This window comes from Streptopelia decaocto (assembly GCF_964273445.1).
Source record: "Streptopelia decaocto genome assembly, chromosome: 1".
Taxonomy (NCBI): Eukaryota; Metazoa; Chordata; class Aves; order Columbiformes; family Columbidae; genus Streptopelia; species Streptopelia decaocto.
In genome coordinates, this window is record NC_138663.1 from 63,268,969 (window position 1) to 63,287,278 (window position 18,310).

At 37.8% G+C, this 18,310-nt stretch overlaps 1 protein-coding gene across 1 annotated transcript; it reads left to right on the forward strand.

Annotated features, from left to right (window-relative positions):
• Positions 1–229: 229 nt before the first annotated feature.
• Positions 230–17,318, forward strand: DRAM1 (DNA damage regulated autophagy modulator 1). The gene is made up of 7 exons (XM_082070016.1): positions 230–622; positions 6,757–6,824; positions 6,911–7,053; positions 10,785–10,962; positions 12,001–12,059; positions 13,427–13,519; positions 15,965–17,318. Exons 1-7 carry the CDS (start codon positions 465–467, stop codon positions 16,007–16,009), a joined length of 744 nt encoding a protein of 247 aa, XP_081926142.1. The 5' UTR covers positions 230–464; the 3' UTR covers positions 16,010–17,318.
• The last annotated feature ends 992 nt before the right edge of the window (positions 17,319–18,310 follow it).

Here is an 18,310-nt window from a genome sequence, read left to right on the forward strand (position 1 = left end):
TGGCCCCACGAGTGGCGACAGACCCCCCTGTGGCTGGGACTGTGGGAAAGCTTTTCGGGCGTCGACAAAAACCCCTCCGAATCGCTTCGAGCTGCCGCTAAAAAGTGGCCGGTCCCCTGGTTCCCCCACGCCCGGGGGCAGCCAGCCGGGCCGTTATAGCCGTTAGCCGCGGCGGGAGGGGCGGGGCGGGAGCTGTCGCTGCCCCCCGGGAGAGCGCTGAGGAGAAACGAAAGTGAAGGGACGGCGGCGGACGGCGGGGAATCTCCGCGGCTGCCGGTGGTGCCCGGCGGGGGACAACACGTGTTAGGCGGGAGGGTGAGAGGCGGCCCGTGTGAGTGTGTGTGTGTGTGTCTGTGTGTGTGTGTCTGTGTGTGTGTGTGAGCGTCCCGCAAGTCCTCGGTCACGGCCCGTGACTTCAGGGCATCGCCACAGAGCCCGGCCGGGCGCTCCCGCCCAAGCCGCCAATGGCCCGGGCAGCGCAGCCGCCGGCAATGCTGTGCTGCATGCCCGGCGTGGCTTTCGTCCCTGCTTTGCTCGTCAGCTGGTCCTCGGCCGCCTTCATCATCTCCTATGTGATCGCCGTGCTGGCCGGGCACGTCGAGCCCCTCGTCCCCTACATCAGGTGAGGCAGGGTGATGGCAGGATTGGGGGGTGACGGCCGGGGGCTTTGAGGCGGCGGCTTAGCCCGGAGGTGCTGAGGGGCTCCCGCCCCGACGGCTCCGCGGTTCCTCCCCACCGCTGCTGGGGATGGGCCCCCGGCACGGATGTGGGGCTCCCCGGAGGAGGAGAAGCAGCATTGGCAGGGCCCCGCCGTGAGCGGGGGGCAGAGCAGGGACCTGCTCCTGTCACCCATCACTACCTGTAGCACCCAGGTCTCTCTGAGACCCACGGGACCCGAACACTGACAGACGTGGTAGAAAGGAGCTGAAGCAGTTTTCTGCTGGAGTCAAAGTATCCTGGAGGCCCAATTCCTAGCAAAACTGATGGAGTAAGTGGTGGAAATGTAGTTTTGTTTGTGTAGTTCAAGAGCTGGGACAGAGTACACCAGATGGTGACAGGACTCGAAACCCTACAATAGCTTTTGTAGGACATGCAGCCCCACAAACACGCTTTTTTAACATTTCAGCATAGGAACAATGAGTGTAAATGGCTCCCCAAGAGATGGCTGGCATCTCTTTTCTGTAACCTTAGTTGTTTAAGCACAATTCTCTATAAATAATTTTTATACATTACTCATGTTAACATTTAAACTGTGAAATTACTAGTATTTAGCTTTTACTAGATTAAGTAAACCAGAAATCCAAGATTGGTCTCTGACATATAGAAGATCTAAAAAGAGACTTTCAAATACATCTTTCAAGATACATCTGGACCTAAATCCTTGAAGGGCTTAATGGATGTGCATAATTTTAGAAGACTTCTAACCTGATTTGTACAGACACATAAATTTGATTGAAAATCAGGGCTTGTCATCATAAGCAAGTGAGATGGTGCAAATGATACCACGACCCACAAGGAAGCTGAGCTTCATTCAAACTGAGCCAAAGAAAGATGGGCTTCATGCTTATGTTAGCAAATTTTTTTAAGATTGCCCAAATCTGGACTCAGAAAGCCTTGTTCTTGCACATGCACAAATAACCTATTGCCTTAATGATAGTGGTGGTACTCATGATGTTCCTTGATTGTATACACAGTTTTACTGACACAAAAGTGCTGGTAACCAGTGCCATTTGTGCATTTTTAACCAAGAAAAATAAACCATTTGATATAACTGCGTCCATGCTCAGTACATGGTTTGTGCTCAGAAGGATTTTGAGGTCCTGTAGTAAGACATTTGACAAATGATGTTTCTTATGTTGAATCCATGTCCTTCAATAAAATATATGAGAAAACAGGAAGGTTTTTTTCTGTATAATTGTGTTTACAGTCAAGTTTTTGACAGCCCAGATATCTTGTGTCATTCTTTCAAAAGAGGTAGACTAAACCTACACGTCACAGATGCATAAGTGATGAATGTATCACAGCTGCCATACCTATCAATCTAACTGAATATCTCACTGAAAAGGTCATTCTTATCCTTTAACTAAGTAATCACAATACCCTAGAAAAACAACAAGACAGATGAGGCTGTGTCAGTGATGAAAAAAATCTCCAGCCCATTCATGTTTCAGGTCCTCTACATTTGCTAGTAAAGTTTTTCAAAAGACAGATGTCTTGTTTATTTTACATCCTTTTAACAAAACATTTGGACTAAGGATATACATTGGCTGTTGGTGAACAACATGTAATAATTCTAAATGTGCATGGTCTAAGCATGTGATCTTCGTGGAAGGTGCACTTGGGACTAATATGGTGATTCCTTCTAAGTACTCAGGCCAATAGTCAAAACATAGTTCATATTACTTTGCAGTCATTGCTTCAGCCTGAGCATCTGAATCATGGGATTAAGAACGTGATTTAGTGAAACTTAGACTGATAAAAAGAAAGAGGAAGAATGTTGCAACATTTCAGTTGTGCAATCTCTTAAAATGAGCTATAAAAATTAAGTAGAGCTTGTATGGGGAAATTCCAGTTACACAAAGGAGAAAAATGTTGATCAATTTCAGTTCAACATTTCTGTAATTCTTGTTTACATTCCTCAAGTAGCCTGTGTATGCTTTGAGATAACTTGTTAGTTTTATTTACCATGTAACAGCTATCACAGTGAAAGACCACATCTAAATTTGTCATTGAAACTGTGCTAATGTCTCAAGTAAACCATATAAATACATTTATGGGTAGATAAAAATAAATATAATTTTGTGGTTTCTAGCAGCTGAGGACTAAAAGATTATTAAGTTGTGCCCAAATTAGTTCTTTTGCTCATACTACTTAAAAACCCAAACTAATTTGGCTGTGCTGGATGCCTGTTTGGTGGTTTGAATTCTCAGTGAAAGAGTAAAGGGAGTTTTCCTTAAGGTATCTGCTGCCAGTTAGTACCTCTGGATCAATGAGGATCCCCATAGGCAGAATATAATCTTCCTAGGTTAAGATTTTGGGACTTCAGTTTGGAGATAAATAGTTTATGATGGCTATGAAGAAAATCTAATGATACTGACTCTTCAGGCTCTAAAATATTTATTCCCTGTCTCCTCTAGTTCTTGTCTTTCCACTCTTCAGAAGGCTGTTTGACTGTAGAATTCACCTACCCGACACAGTGATACAAATGCTGTCATTTTCATATGGGGTTCCTCATCTATTCTGTGGTGGTTGTACTTACTTATGCACCATTGCAAATAAGTGAGCACATGTTCTTGTTTCATATCTGCCATTTGCTTTTGTCTTTTTCATGAAAAGAAAGTAACTGTCACAAATAGTTTTGTTTTGTTTTGTTTTGTTTTGTTTTGTTTTGTTTTGTTTTACCAGAGCAACAGACCAGAAGTAGAACAAAAATGTACCTATATCTTAATTTAGCTCCAGGTATTTTTCAGTGGAAAATATGGTATTACAAAGATTGTGTCCTTAGAAGTACAGTGCAATACTTTGTAAATGCATTGTAGATATGATACAGTATTATTGGTATGAAATTTCTTGAAACCATGTATCTAAGATTGCTTGGTTTAAAAATCAACAATAGCAAAATTCACCTGTAAAGCTTTAGCTTGAGAAAAGCTTTAATTAAAAAAACAAATGGAGTTCAGTGCCATTTCAGGCTGTTTGTATTGCTCTTATGATGTGAAGTGTTTCAAGAACTGCAAATGGCTTTCTTTGCATGTGCCGACTCAATTCTCTTCTCACCTAAAGTTTTCCAAAAGCTTTGAAGTGATCAGAGTCCTGTACTTAGCATAGAGCAGCTTCTGATTTGCAAAAGTCCTTCAAGGTTGTCACAAGAGGCCTATTTTTTAAATGGAGTCCTTTGTCAGATTTATGAAACCACTCCAGAAAGATGAGGAAAAGGTGTGACGTTCAAGGTTAAAAAATTAGCTAAATGAAGAATGGATTAAGATGATTTTCAGAAGTGGCATACAAAAAAATTAGAGTTACTGTACCGTTTTCATCAATTCCACTATCAAAGAACAACAAGACTAACACAGAGTACAAGCTGGAGCAGGTTTTCAGAAAGCATCAGAGCAAGAAAATACAGATGAATAGGGACTCTCAATGCCTGAGAAGTTGTAAAGACTTGTCTAAAAGCCTGATCCAAGCTTTTGTTGTCTGAGAATTTGGAACCAATCTAGTCAAAAGAAATACAAGATTTTTCTCTATTTTTTGCATGAGCTTTTCATAGAAAAGGATTTTCCCTTCGCCCTAAGCTTCCTCGCATTCTTAGCAACTGATTACACAAATGCTTCTGTAACATAGAAGGGGATTGTAAGAGAATATAATTTCTAAAAAATTTTGATGTGGTCATACTTTTTTGGCTTGAAATTAACAAAATTGTCAAAAATTCATTAAGAAAGATTACTTCTGTAGAGAGTGCTTTCTCTTATGGGTGTTAGGAACAGAGGCATTCATGCTGAATGCTTTTAATTTTGGCTGCACTAGGTAGTAGGTGCAGAAGTTTACCACTGGAAGCTAATCTGGCCTCACTACCACTGGAAACTAATCTGGCCTCACTGTTGGAATGAAGAATATTCATCTTCTTGCATCACATTAAAAAAAAAAAAAAAAAAAGTACCTACTTGTCCCATCATACACCTAAGAGAAAGTTTCATTCTCAGGATCTTTGCGTGGTTTCCACTGAACTTTGGCATTAGCTAAAATCCCTGTGTGTTTACATTCCTGACAGCAGAGTTCCTTGAGTGTCTCTGTTTACATACACAATTGTGCCTCTTGGTACTAGTTACAATAATACCCAAATTCTGTAAAGATTTGTGAGTTACATGTTTTCTGTTGGCTTGACCAACAGAGCCTGATCAAATAGATATTCTCAACTCAGTGTACTTCGGAGAAGAAAAAATAGTGTAAAGAGTTGATGGCATTGCAGTATTCTTATTTCAACAGAGCACTCACCTTGTATAGAAGAGTCCTGCTTGAGGGGAGTTGAATCCACATACTCCCAGGAATATGTCCTTCTTGCAAGGAAAGGGCATTCTCCAGTGTGGATGTTTGTGGGGGTGTTTGCATATCTGTAAAGAAGAGAGGGAAAAGGATTCTATGATGAAGGCATCCTATATCCTACATAACATATATTTTGTGTATATGATGTTTTTCATAGGATGTATGCATGTGTGTATATGTTCTGTAGATATTCTCACACGCTGTGTCTCGCCAATGAACTTCTAATTATCCCGTGTGAGGGTGAATTGCTTCAGCAGAAAATAATTACAACACCTTGGACCTAGAGTACTCTTAAGCTGTATCTACATTAGTAAGTTAAACAGTGCCTAGGAATGCTCCCAGGCATTGGAATGCAGTTGCTCTCCTTGGGTAAAGTCCTTTCAAACAAATCAGGAAACTAAGTCAAATTCTCTCACATATTACATTACATGTGAATTACATTAGATATGGTTTACTCTATCACAGTGTTAGTTTAGCAAATAAAAGAAACTTAATTTCTAAAATGTCATTTATGTCATCATTTATGTCATTCATGAACAAAGTATTGCTCTGTTGTAGAATCATCATGCAATCACAGAATCATTTTGGTTGGAAAAGACCTTATAGGTCATCAAGTTCAACCGTTAACCCAACACTGCCAAGTCCACATCTAAACCATGTCCCTAAGAACCTCATCTTTGTGTCTTTTAAACACCTCCAGGGATGGTGGCTCAACCACTTCCCTGGGCAGCCTGTTCCAGTGCTTGACAACCCTTTCCATGAAGAAATTTTTCCTAATATCCAATCTAAACCTCCCCTGGTGCAACGTGAGGCCATTTCCTCCTGTCCTGTCTCCTGTTACCTGGGAGAAGAGAATGACACCCTTCATGCTACAACCTCCTTTCAGGTAGTTGTAGACAGCGATAAGGTCTCCTCTCAGCCTCCTTTTCTCCAGGCTAAACAGCCCCAGTTCCCTCAAACGCTCCTCATAAGACTTGTGCTCCAAACCCTTCACCAGCTTCGTTGCCCTTCTCTGAACTCTCTCCAACACCTCAATGTCTGTCTTGTAGTGAGGGGCCCAAAACTCAACACAGGATTCAAGGTGGGTCCTCACTGGTGCCCAGTACAGCGGGACAATCACTTCCCTAGTCCTGCTGTCCACACTATTCCTGATAGAAGCCAGGGTGCTGTTGGCCTTTTTGGCTACCTGGGCACACTGCTGGCTCATGTTCAGCCTGCTTTTGACCAACACCCCCAGATCCCTTTCCGTCAGGCAGCTTTCCACCTACTCTTCTCCGAGCCTGTAGCGCTGCCTGAGGTTGTTGTGACCCAAGTGCGAGATCTGACACTTGACCTTGTTAAACCTCATACAATTGGCCTCAGCTCATCAATCCAGCCAGTCCAAGTGCCTCTGTAGAGCCTTCCTGCCCTCAAGCAGGTTGACACTCTTACCCCATGTCACATCCGTCACATCTCTGCATATTGTGTACAGAAAAGGAAGAAATATAGTTCAAATAGTATGCTCTAAAAATACAATTTCTTTCTAAAAGGAGACATCAGTACTAAAAATGAAGCTTAAATGTGCAGCAGGCAACATTCCAATTTATATGTTTAAATATCTTATGCATATAGCAGCAGTTCAGTCAGGTTACATTTCTCTTGGGGTTTCATTTGTAAGTCTCATTTCTATTTCACAGATGTCCATTAACTTTTAATTTCTTCTCTCTTCTCCTTTAGTGATACTGGAACTAAACCTCCAGAGAGTGGTATCTTTGGTTTTATGATTAATATTTCAGCACTTTTAGGTATGTATTGGTTTGGATAGAGCAAAGGTGTTAATATGTAAAAAACCCATGATCATTTAACACAATATGTATTTTTTGTTTTTCAGCTGTAATTACAATGTGCATCAGATATTTATTAATAGAGAAGCAAAATGAGTCATCACACTTTGTTGGGTCTTCATGCAACATGTTTTCATTATGTATTGGGTTGATGGGCTGTACTGGAATGGGCATAGTTGCAACTTTTCAGGTATGACCATGTATTTCATATCGTAAATTAAGCTACAGTTTTACCAGTTAAAAAATCAAATAGATCAGAGCAGTTCACATTATTCCAATGTGGATACTTGTCAAATGGAGTAAAAATGTGTTTCTTTCTTCTTTTTTTCAGTGACTTTAAAAAGACAGATTTTCTTTCTCTCTATAAACTAGATTTTTTGCTTGTACAGCTATGTCAGTAAGGGGTTTGGTATGTGCTTGTCTTGTAGCATGTCTGTACTAGAAAAAAACTTAATACAGATGCTTTTGCTGTAAAAAATTTTAATATGAAAGTTTTACTGTAAAAAAGCTTTGCTATTCACAATTTAGTTTGCTTACAGTTAGGTAGGGAAGAATAAGTCGGACTAGCAAAAGCACCTGTATTGTTACCTGAATGATGACACGTGCATTAGCAGCATTTTCTACAGAATAAACTAGACTTAGCTGACAGGTTAGAACATTGAACACAATATTAGCTCATTGTTTTGAGTCTGTAGGAGATGGCATAACAACATGTTAAGTCTTTTGATAAAGACACGTAGAATTCCTGATTAATTTGCCAAAAAGGATAAGACGTCTCATTATAGATTCTGACACAGGGAATTATTAGGACAATTGCACTGAAAACTTCAGCTGAGAATCAAGTCAAGTTTAATTGGCATGTAGTTTGAGATATTCCCTTTGAATTTGTGGAAACAGCTGAATTATTTCTTTTAAAGGATGGTCTTCCTTGAGGAATATTTTAGTGAATACTGTTGTGCTAATATAGTGACCTGACAACATACAGAGAAATTGAAAATAAAGATTGTCAGAGCTTCAGCTGCCAATACAATTTTGCATGTAATTGACATGGTATTTTCAGACACAAAATTCTGCCTTACTCTGATATCTTGCTCTTTTATCCTCCAGGCAGTGTGTGTGGATTGCAAACACTACAGGCACTACAGTCTATTCTGAGCATGCTAATCTACTTTAAATATCTGTACTCTTGTTGATTAGATTTATATGTGGCATAAAAAAAGTTAGATGATGGGAAACAGTGTTGCTTGACTGAAATAGAAAACAAACTGAGCTTCAAAAAGGAAAAGAAAAATCAGGAATGCAAAATAATTTGGGAGATTCAAGGAAGAAGAAATTTTGATCCTAAAGTTTCCAAAGTTTCCTTGACAGTTCTAGCATTGGTTCTTATCGAATCTCTATTGTCTCTCGTTACCTGTTCATAAACTCCTTTCTCACCTGATTCTCTTTCCTCTGCTTTGATCTTACTTTCCACGTTAGGTGCAGTTTGTAGGAAGAGTTCAGAACATGGTAATGATCTAAGGATCTGACCTAGCAGATTTTTGAGCATGCTTAAATGCCCAGGAAGATGGAAATGGTGGCTTACAAGTCTTCAGACTTTTAACTGCATAATGTACAACTAGTGACCAGTACACTCTTATCCCCATCTACCAGTAGAAATAACAGAAATGAAGAGGCTGTGAGATTTGCTCAAGGTCAAGTGATAGTTTCAAGTCAGGAGACCAAAGCAAAGCTGGAATTATTTCTTTAGCATTCAGTCTAGTCCCTCTGATCAGTGGGTCATGCAGAAAATTCAGATTCATGTGCCCTACCTGTTTGTTCCTTTACACTTTTTTTTTCCCCAGCAGGTAAGCTAAGACCATACGTGCATCCTGTAATAGAGCTGATTTACATTGTTGGGCATCAATTAATTTTCTCTTTCCTCAAGGCAAAATATCTAGTTTGTTTAAAAGGCTTCAGTGTGAAATTTTACTGGAAATATTTAAAGTTTGCTTTTATTTACTCAAGTCTAGTACAATTTGTGGTAAGTCTTTTAAGTAGCATAATTATTTGTAAGGAAATTTTTTTCACTCTTTTTGCCTCAAGATATTGTAGGTAGCATGGGGTTTTAATGGTATTGGTCTCTGAACACTTAGCAAAAGTGAGCAATGAGGTGGGAGAAAACACTAGGAGTGCGTCCTCTGAAAGCAAAAGAGTTTCTGAGAAAATAAGTAATGGTCATGAATAAAATCTTTGTTCTCTATTCTAAATAACACAGTATTTGAAATACAGAAATGAAAGACTTGAAATACAGAAATGAGAGTTAGCTTTAAGAAGATAATTGGATGTGGAAGGAAAAATCCCATAGCACTTAATGAATAAGGCAAGGTGAGAAGCTGGGTCTTAGCAGGCTTATTTTTGCCTGTTAGACATTACAGGTGAATAAAGAGAGATCTTCCTGTCTTTGACTAGAAAGCTTCGGAGGTTTACCATAGCGGAAGTCACAACATTTCCCAGGTTCTGTAGGGGTTGAGTGTGGTAGGCTTTTTAGGGAAGCTGTAGCAGTTTTATAGAAGCAATCATGAGAGCCATGTTGGAAAAGCTCTGTGTATTGTGCATGGGACTAAATGCAAAAGCAGTTAAGCAGCAAAAACAGTTAAGCTTGATTAATGCTTTCCATACCAAATCCTGTCATTCCTATATGGCAGGTAAAATGTGGAACAGAGGAGAAGAAAATGCAAGTATATATGAGATGCCACTTAAAATACCTTTGTGAGGAGCATGCTTTAAGATCTGACAGAACTTCATATATCAGAGAGATAAAATGGAAAGAACAGAAAGAAAAGCACAGGGAAAAATAATTTAAAATAGCATGTGAACATATTCACCATTACAAGACAGAGATAAAAGTGGCCTCCAGGCAGGAAAGATATTAAATTATGTAATGAAAGGATGTAGATGTGTTTCCGTGAATCACTATAATAGAACTGTAGTAGGTCACATCATAACATGTTTTGCTATACTCTGGTGACAGAAAGGAGCTTTAAAGCTAGCTTACTTGTCTGATATTGGATTCACAGGTGGCATAACTTTGTATTTTTTTAAAGCGTTTGGAATACAATAGTTTCTCCGGAACCTTCATCAGTTTTGTTACTGGGTATTCTACTTGTTTGTGTTTTAAAGACAATTTTCCGTAGGTAGGGTATTACAAAAAATAGGCCACTTATAGTGATACTGGAATTTTATACACACTTTCACCTGTTGTGGAACATGAATAAAAGTGTCTGATGATGTGGGGAGTAAATGTGAGTGAAAAGGCTGAATGTGAGTAGAAGGGCTGAATAATTCAAGAGACTGGCAGTGTAAGACCTTTGTATTAAGAGCTTATTTTAAGTAACACTTTTTCTTTTTCTTTTTTTTTTTTAATATATAACTAATTTTCTGTGGACTTACTTCCTGGAGCTTTGTGGCTGGCCACTGGAGGGTGGAGGACAGAGATATAGCAGTCACTATTTAGAATAGCTCCCATGAAACTTTACTATTAGTTAGAATATGGCCACAAAATGCAGATTAGTCTTTTAATGCAAAAGAATCAGCAGGGTAAAGGGAAAAAGGAGGTATAAGAACCTCTTAAGAAAAACATAAGCCATTTCCTGTTTGTGGTAATAGACCAACTGTTGAACAGCACCAAAACTGATCTATGTTTTTATGTGAACATGAGAAAGGAGTATAACCTGGTGGCTTTTGATATGGTTAGTTTACCTCTCTGAGCTACTCTTTCTCTGTTTGCTTTCACCTTCCCTGTGTAAACCGTTTGGAGAAGGGCCTGTTTCCCACTGCTTGTACGCGCTCAGTGTAATGTGGCCATCAATCTTCTCAGGGCATATTGATTCCTACCACTCTACAAACAGTAGCAGCTAACCATTGTGCTGATTCTCTTTCCAGGAGCTGGCTGTTCCCAGTGTCCATGACATAGGAGCTTTGGTGGCATTTGGCTCCGGTGTTGTATATATTACACTGCAGTCTGTAATCTCCTACAAGTCCTGTCCACAATGGAACACTTATTTTGTGTGTCACGTGAGGATGGCCATATCTGTAATATCATGCATTGCTTTCATTCCTAGTATCCTTTATGGTGTATCCCACAGTTTTCCCTTTATGTGTTCATGATTTTCCTTTTAACTATTGCTGATGAAGTATGAAAATGAGCTTATAATATTTTCTTAGGGCTCTGTAATATTTCTGCTATAATAATGCATATAGCATGTTGAGGCACCATTAATAGCATAATGAAGAGTTTCAGGGTCTTCTAAAAAGCTGTATCTTCTTTCAGTAGTGTATTTGAATCTAATGCCCCGATGTTCTTCATAGGATCACACAATAATAAAGCTAGACCAACTATCCAACCTCATTTATTTGAAGGAGGTTATGGAGAAAGGCTTGCAAAAGAGGGCACTGCTTCTAAAATGAACCTGACACACAGACATATAAAATACAGATGTCATACACAAGATTTCCTTCAATTCTAAGCAGATGCTTTTGATCATGTTGGTCAGTGCTTGGCTTCATTAAATGCCTCCCCTAGAGACACATTCAGCACACTTACTGGCTTTTCCCACAGCCTGCAGAAATTAGAACCATCCCATTTATTTTATTGGTCTTTAAGTGATCTGCCAGTGTTGAAAAGTGGTTGCAGCAGATCATCACATCAGCCAGCCAGCTACAGCCTGCTTTTAGTTTCAGCAGTTGTGCAAGGGCTTTTAAAGAGGGCCCCAGTCCTGAGAGAAAGTTGTACAAATATACCAAGGCACCTATTGTGGACCAATAGAAACCAACGTGGTTCCCCTTCCAACAATGCAGACTCTGCTCCCACAGTTCTCAATCAAGAATATGATCTAAGTTTTGGAGTGTCTCCCCTTACGCTTTGTACTTTGGAAGGCCTCACAGAAACTTGTATTTGTGCAGAAATTTGGTTTGATTGCTGCTGTCAGTTATCTTTCAATAATGTGTTTCATTTACTTGTTTTCATAATATTTGATTTGATATTTTGGTTGTTCAGGACCACCTGTGTTACAAAATGGGAAGATGGGCTATTTTTTTATAAGCAGACATTTTCACTATTACTAAACTTTTATAGTTTCCTTTACACTGTTTTTCCCAGTGATTGTGTTCGCTTCACGAATTTCCATGACAAAAATTGATTGGACTCCAGGTGAAAAGGTAAAACCTCATTAGGTAGCCATCTTTCCTGGTAACATATTATTTGGGGTATGCTGTTATGTTTATCTAAAAGTATGTATCATCACAGACTCTTCAGAGACTTTGAGTAGTGTATTATCGTGAACAGATTTGTAAAATCTCACCAACTTGTGCAATGCTGGTTTCCCGTCATTTCTTCATTAGAAAACTGTCTGTGGCTTGGGTAACAAAACTTGTGATGGATGGGTCAGTCTTGAGAGAGTTAGACTTTCATTTTAACCAAGCATTTGAAGCTTACCCATAGAACAAATGGTAGAAAAAAATACTCCAGAAGTGAGTTGTTCTACTTCCTTTTACAGTCATATTTCTGGAAAATGAACTTCATACATGAAACAAAAGTGAACCAGTTTGATTCTGAGGTTTTTGAGGGTTTTTACAATATCTGTTTTCTCAGCTTTCTCACCATTCTTTATTAAATAGTCTTTACAATTGTGATAAACATTGTGGGTCTGACCTGAAGCATAATAGCATCAATATAAGGTATTTGAATTGATTTCAGTATTCTCAGACTGACAGTTACAAAAGGCAAGTTTTCTTTTTGAACAAATTTTCCACAGGGAGGTATTAAAAAGGTGGGTTAAATAATGCAGACAGTGTATCCTGCTTGAAGAGCTTAATAAAAGCAAACTTGGCAAATGTACTTCAACCAAAGAGTGGCAAGGCGGCTGTGAGATAATTCTTCACAATCTGCCCCTTGGCTTGTTGGTTGGTTGTTGTTGTTGTGCTGTTTTTTTGGTTTCACTTTTTTTTGTTTCACTTGAGATGCAAGGACGAGAAAAAGGTTTTACTGAAATAGATGGCGTATTTGTTGATAGCACGTTATTAACTACTTTACTTTCTATTTGTGTCATATTATGTAGTTTTCTATCATGATTTACTTAAAAACAAAGGTCTTGTCAGGAACTGTCATACAGGGGTAGCCCCACCTTTTAAAACATCATGAGAATTTACTAGAAGGGATAGTACTACTAAACTCAGTGGCTCTGAGTAGAAGTTTTGAATATGGGCATTTTTGTATCCCTCACATAAGAACTAAATTTTTTTAGGTGCAGATTATATTCAAGCTGTGTTTTGATCTTGTGCTAGTTGTAGTTTTCTTGTACTATTTTTTATGTTAGCACACAAGATATTGCTTCAATGGAACATACGGAATTTTGATAACTATACTTATCATTCTGTAAAAACTAAATCTGAATTGACTTCTATACAACCGGGTATTGGGATGATGAGTCATAAGTCTTAGAATATTGGTCTATTTTTATAGCATTCCACAATATATTTGTTTAGCTGCTTTATCTGAAAATTCATTTTATGTTTCATTTCTTCAGGATTATACTTACCATTTGTTGAGCGCGATCTGTGAATGGACGGTGGCCTTTGGTTTTATCTTCTTCTTCCTAACGTTCATTAGAGATTTTCAGGTTGGTATCTACATATTTTAACAGTGACTAAGAAGTGCTATGAGTTGTATAACGACAAATGCAATAGAAAATTACCGTTCTTTAACTCAGCTAGATATATTAAAGCTATACAGAAAAAAAATTGTCAGTCACAGAACTGATTTCTGTCTACCTAATGAATATTTTTCCCCCAGTTTTTGAAACATTAAAAACAGTTTTATTATGCAACTAACATTTTGTTAGTTGCATAGGTATCTGCTCTTGAAAATTACTCAGTAAATTAATATCCTCTACTTTTTTAATCAATCTTTTTGTAGAGAGTGCCCCTCTAAAGGTGACGTAATACCAAAATATATGATGCAACTAAAACTTCATTTCTTTCTACCTGAGGGCTTTTACATAATAATCCAACACATTTCAACCATAGATTTTTCCTTTCTTTATAAAAACTATACATTTTGATGTATGTTGCCTCACAATGCAAAGAACATAAAATACTTTTTGGAAAGTATTGACATCAAAACCTCCTGGTCTGAGTAGCTGAACATTGTGATGTATCAAGCCTGACTTTAAGGAAGACAAAATATTAGATTAGTTAAAAAGAAAATACTTTTTTACAATTTGCAAAAGGCATGCCTTGAAATTACTTTGCCAAGCTCTGCTTTGCCAACTCTTGTTGTTTACACAGTATGTTCTAGCTGCAATGTTTCATGTTTTTTTTTTTGCTGAAAATACCAATGTGTGAGGCTTGACTGTGACAAAAGACCTTGTAAAAAATAAAAATAAAAACAACATTGCTTGGGGCAAGTGACTTGCAGACATTTGAGGACAAAACCTTCTGGATATTACTGTAGGTATTAGGAGGATCTCGGTCTCCTTATCCTTCTCAGACTTCTGGATGTTTGTTTTCACCCTGAAGTAGTTGGATCTTTGCAGGACTGTAGTAGAGAGCCTAAGGCAGAAAAAACTGCGAACTGCTGCTTTATACCATAATTACAAAGATGAACTAACTCACTTGTAGGTACTGTAGGTGTCGTGTGCCATATGTAGGTCTTTCATATACATCTTTGCCTCACACAAGTCCCAGAAAGTCAAAAACTAGATCCAAGCACTTGTTTAACTGTAGAACTAATAATCAAGATCACATATGTGAGACAATTGGTGCTGTGACAAATTGCTGGAAACCATATCCAGAATTCATGGAGGTGGGAAGGGAGGAAAAATAGTGAGAACCCTCTAAGTCATCTCACATATAACTGAAGTTTGGTATCAGATAATGTAAAACTTTGTAATTAATTTACTTGCATCTTTACTCATGTTCTTGTTCAGCTTGGAAGTGCTCAATACTTATGTATAATTTGTACATAACTTTTATAAGCATATACAGAAATCAATTTTCAACTGGGGTTTCAGAGTTAACATATGTTTTGCTATCTGATAGCAAGCATTTATATACCTTTTTCTTTGGACTAACAGTACTGAAGAGACCATGGCTGTAGTGGCTTTCCCTTATTACAGGGGTGTCAGACTCATTTTCTCTGGGGACCACATCAGCCTCATGGTTCCCTTCGAAGGGCCAAATGTAATTTTAGGACTGTATAAATATAACCGCTCCTACCTATATACAGTCCTAAAATTACATTTGGCCCTTCCAAGGCAACCACAAGACTGATGTGGCCCCCGGTGAAAATGAGTTTGACATCCCTGCCTAATTAAAAGGAAAAGCAACAAAAAAAAAAGGCAAAAAGCTAGGTTCTGCAGAACAAAACACTTCTTTTTTTTTAAGTAATTGTCCAGAATTACACAATGCATTGTCTTAAGGGTGTATAGTTGCCTTCTAAACCTTACAGAAACATTAAAGTATCATTCAGAAATGCATGCAGCATTAAATTTACCATTTTGGGAGATCTGGGGTAATGGTATTTCTTGCCAGTCCATTGCTCTCTGATGTCTCCATATATGATGCTATTTGTTTTATCAAAAGTCAAACTCTTCCCTTGGAGATACATATTTGCAGACGATGCTGTAGTCCTCAGAGCGACTAAATTAGTTGATAAGTCCACTTCAGATCACAGATCCTGAAGTGTTGAACACTGAGAATTTAACTATATATAAATATTGTGAACACAATAAATTAGAGAAAGTGATGGAATGAAACTAAATAGAAATGCAGACATTTTAAATTCACAGATATAAAATAGCTTGAAATCCAATGCTAATGTTTGACAATGACAAAGATTTTTAAGATTTTGTCGTCTTTGTCCTAACCAGCGCTCACATAAAGCTAAACTATTAATTCAGAAAAAAACAACCGCCAGAGTCTAAGAAAAATAAGCCTTCCTTTTTTTTTTTTTAACTTGTCACATTATATATTCCTTTTTTTTTTTTTAACTTGTCACATTATATATTTATCTCCTTGTACTGTATTAGAGAACTTAAGCTGATATTGTTTTATTTTTCTTTTAGAGAGTTTCTTTGAGGATATCAACAGAAATACACGAAGACTCCTGATAGTGGAGAAATTTATGTTTTATATATATATGAACATTCTAGGTTTCTTTTTACTTATAGGAAATGTTGCAGAGGGACAGGGATTTTCAAAGTTGTGTAAAGAACTCATTGCATTAACTTAGTAATGTTTGTAACAGCATCCACTAGAACGTTTTAAAAACTCGCAGCAATATTCCTGCTACCTTTTAGCAATATTTTGTAATTTTTATACTGTTTGATATTTGATATATTAAAAATACTGAAATAGAAGCAATCTGTAGAAGCACTTCAAAGTCATTCCAAGACTTTTGATCTCCTCAGCTCTTCCCTTTTGGACATATCCATACTTTTTTACTTGTTATAATCTGATTAGCGACATCAGTTTTAAACTTGAGAAAGTACATTCTGGCAAACAATTAGGAAAGTCTAAAGACAGTGGAAAACACTAAGGCTGAATTCCTCCGACCTGTTAAGTTGCAAGAACCGCGGAGGAAGGTGTGAGCAGAAGTGGGTGTCTTTGTTTCAAGAGTAGAAATTTACAGTTAGTAGATGGCAACTCCATGCTACTTGTTTCTGATTGTGGGCACTGTAAACAAATACAAATCCTAGGAGAAGTTTGAAGTATATTGCTTGAAAAAATGTTTTCTAATAATTGACTGCAATGCATATTGCAGTCCCCCCTTTTATGTACTGCTGGCCATAGGAAGCTTAAAACTGAAGTGGGACTAGAAACTAAATTTACATTTCTGCACAATCTACTGAAGAGAAATCGTACTGCAATGTGGTTACTACAAAGCAGAAGTTTTCCTGCCTGTGTTTTAACCTACAACGGTGGAATGAAGAGGGCTTCCAAAAAGTCATTTAGGGTAAATGGGAAACAAGAAGAGGCACCAGTAGTTCTTAGGTGTTCAGTTACATGTGTATGAATATTACATATATATAAAACTGAAAAAAAAATATCCCGGAGAGCTCCTGTAGTGAAGATATGGCATATTTGCTGCTATAAACTTATTTCTGTAATGACAACTTGGAAAGGAACTAATTGAGAAGTCAGATGTTACAGGTATCTGGAGGCAAATGGGTCTTTAGTGGACTGATTCACTACCTCCATTTAGTGCATTAACCACCTGGCTGTCAATCAAGTTCTCAGAAAATTATATTTGCCATGGTCTGTCGCAGTTAATGTGGAAATATTGATGATTTTCAGATGCTATTATTCCATGAGGAAAAAAAAATGTGTATTTTGGAGAGTGATGTCTTAAGACTAGTCATCTGTTGATATTTCCTTTAATGTGTATTTTAAACTGTATTAAATTCAGCTGTTTCACAACCTAAAAAGTCCATGTTTTCTTTATAAATTCTTCAAAAGAAAAATATTATGAATATTTTTCACTGGCAGATTTACTTTCCACAGTATTTAGGTTATCTTGCTGAGATTTAAATTTACAATCATGTTAAAAATCAAATCTAGTACTGACTAAATGCAGGATTTATGTCTTGCTGGTAAAGTATCCTGCAAGGGGCACATGTTTCTTCAAATGAAGATCAGAAGAGAAATGCCAACCGCAAAAAGTATCATCCTGTTATCTTGAAGGCCATGTTAAGAAAGGACTGTATTTCTAAGTGCATTGTGTATTGTTCTTTTATTGCTTTTTATTCCTAGCTTTTTTAAAGTATAAGGAGCTTGAAGTTGTTCTTTCAAATGATATCAGATTTCAGCTCACCAATTTACTAAACCCTTGAAATGGATAAAAGAAATTACATGAACTTGAAGTTAAGCCTTAACATATATTAGCGTGTTTTTACAGTGAATCTGAGTACACTAAAATGGGAAAAAAACATATTTTTATTGTTCTGATTTAAACAGGAAATCACCACAATAATTTTCACAAGTTTCAAAGTGGGAGAACACTGAGAAAACATTAAATCGTAATCCAAATACAAGGCTTCTGAAACAAATTCACACTTATTTAATCTTTTAGTAACTCTGGCCTCTTCAAAAGAATCATATCCAGCCCCCCAACCTTTACAGAGCTTACAGTGTCCTAAAGAGAAAAAAATAAAACTGATTTTTTTTTTCAGTGAAAGTGGCTGAATCAAGATAATCTTGTTTGGTGAAATCAACATGTTAATTCAAGTACTGAAGAACTACTGAATGAAATCCTTCTCATTTCTCTGAGCTTTATTATGGTACATTTTTATATGAGTTACATTCATGACCAAAAGAATGTGTCACCAACAGTTTGCCTTTTATTTAAGTTGTTAGGCCAAAAACACCAACATGCATCAAGGTGCAGATGGAGACACTGGATTGTTACCTTT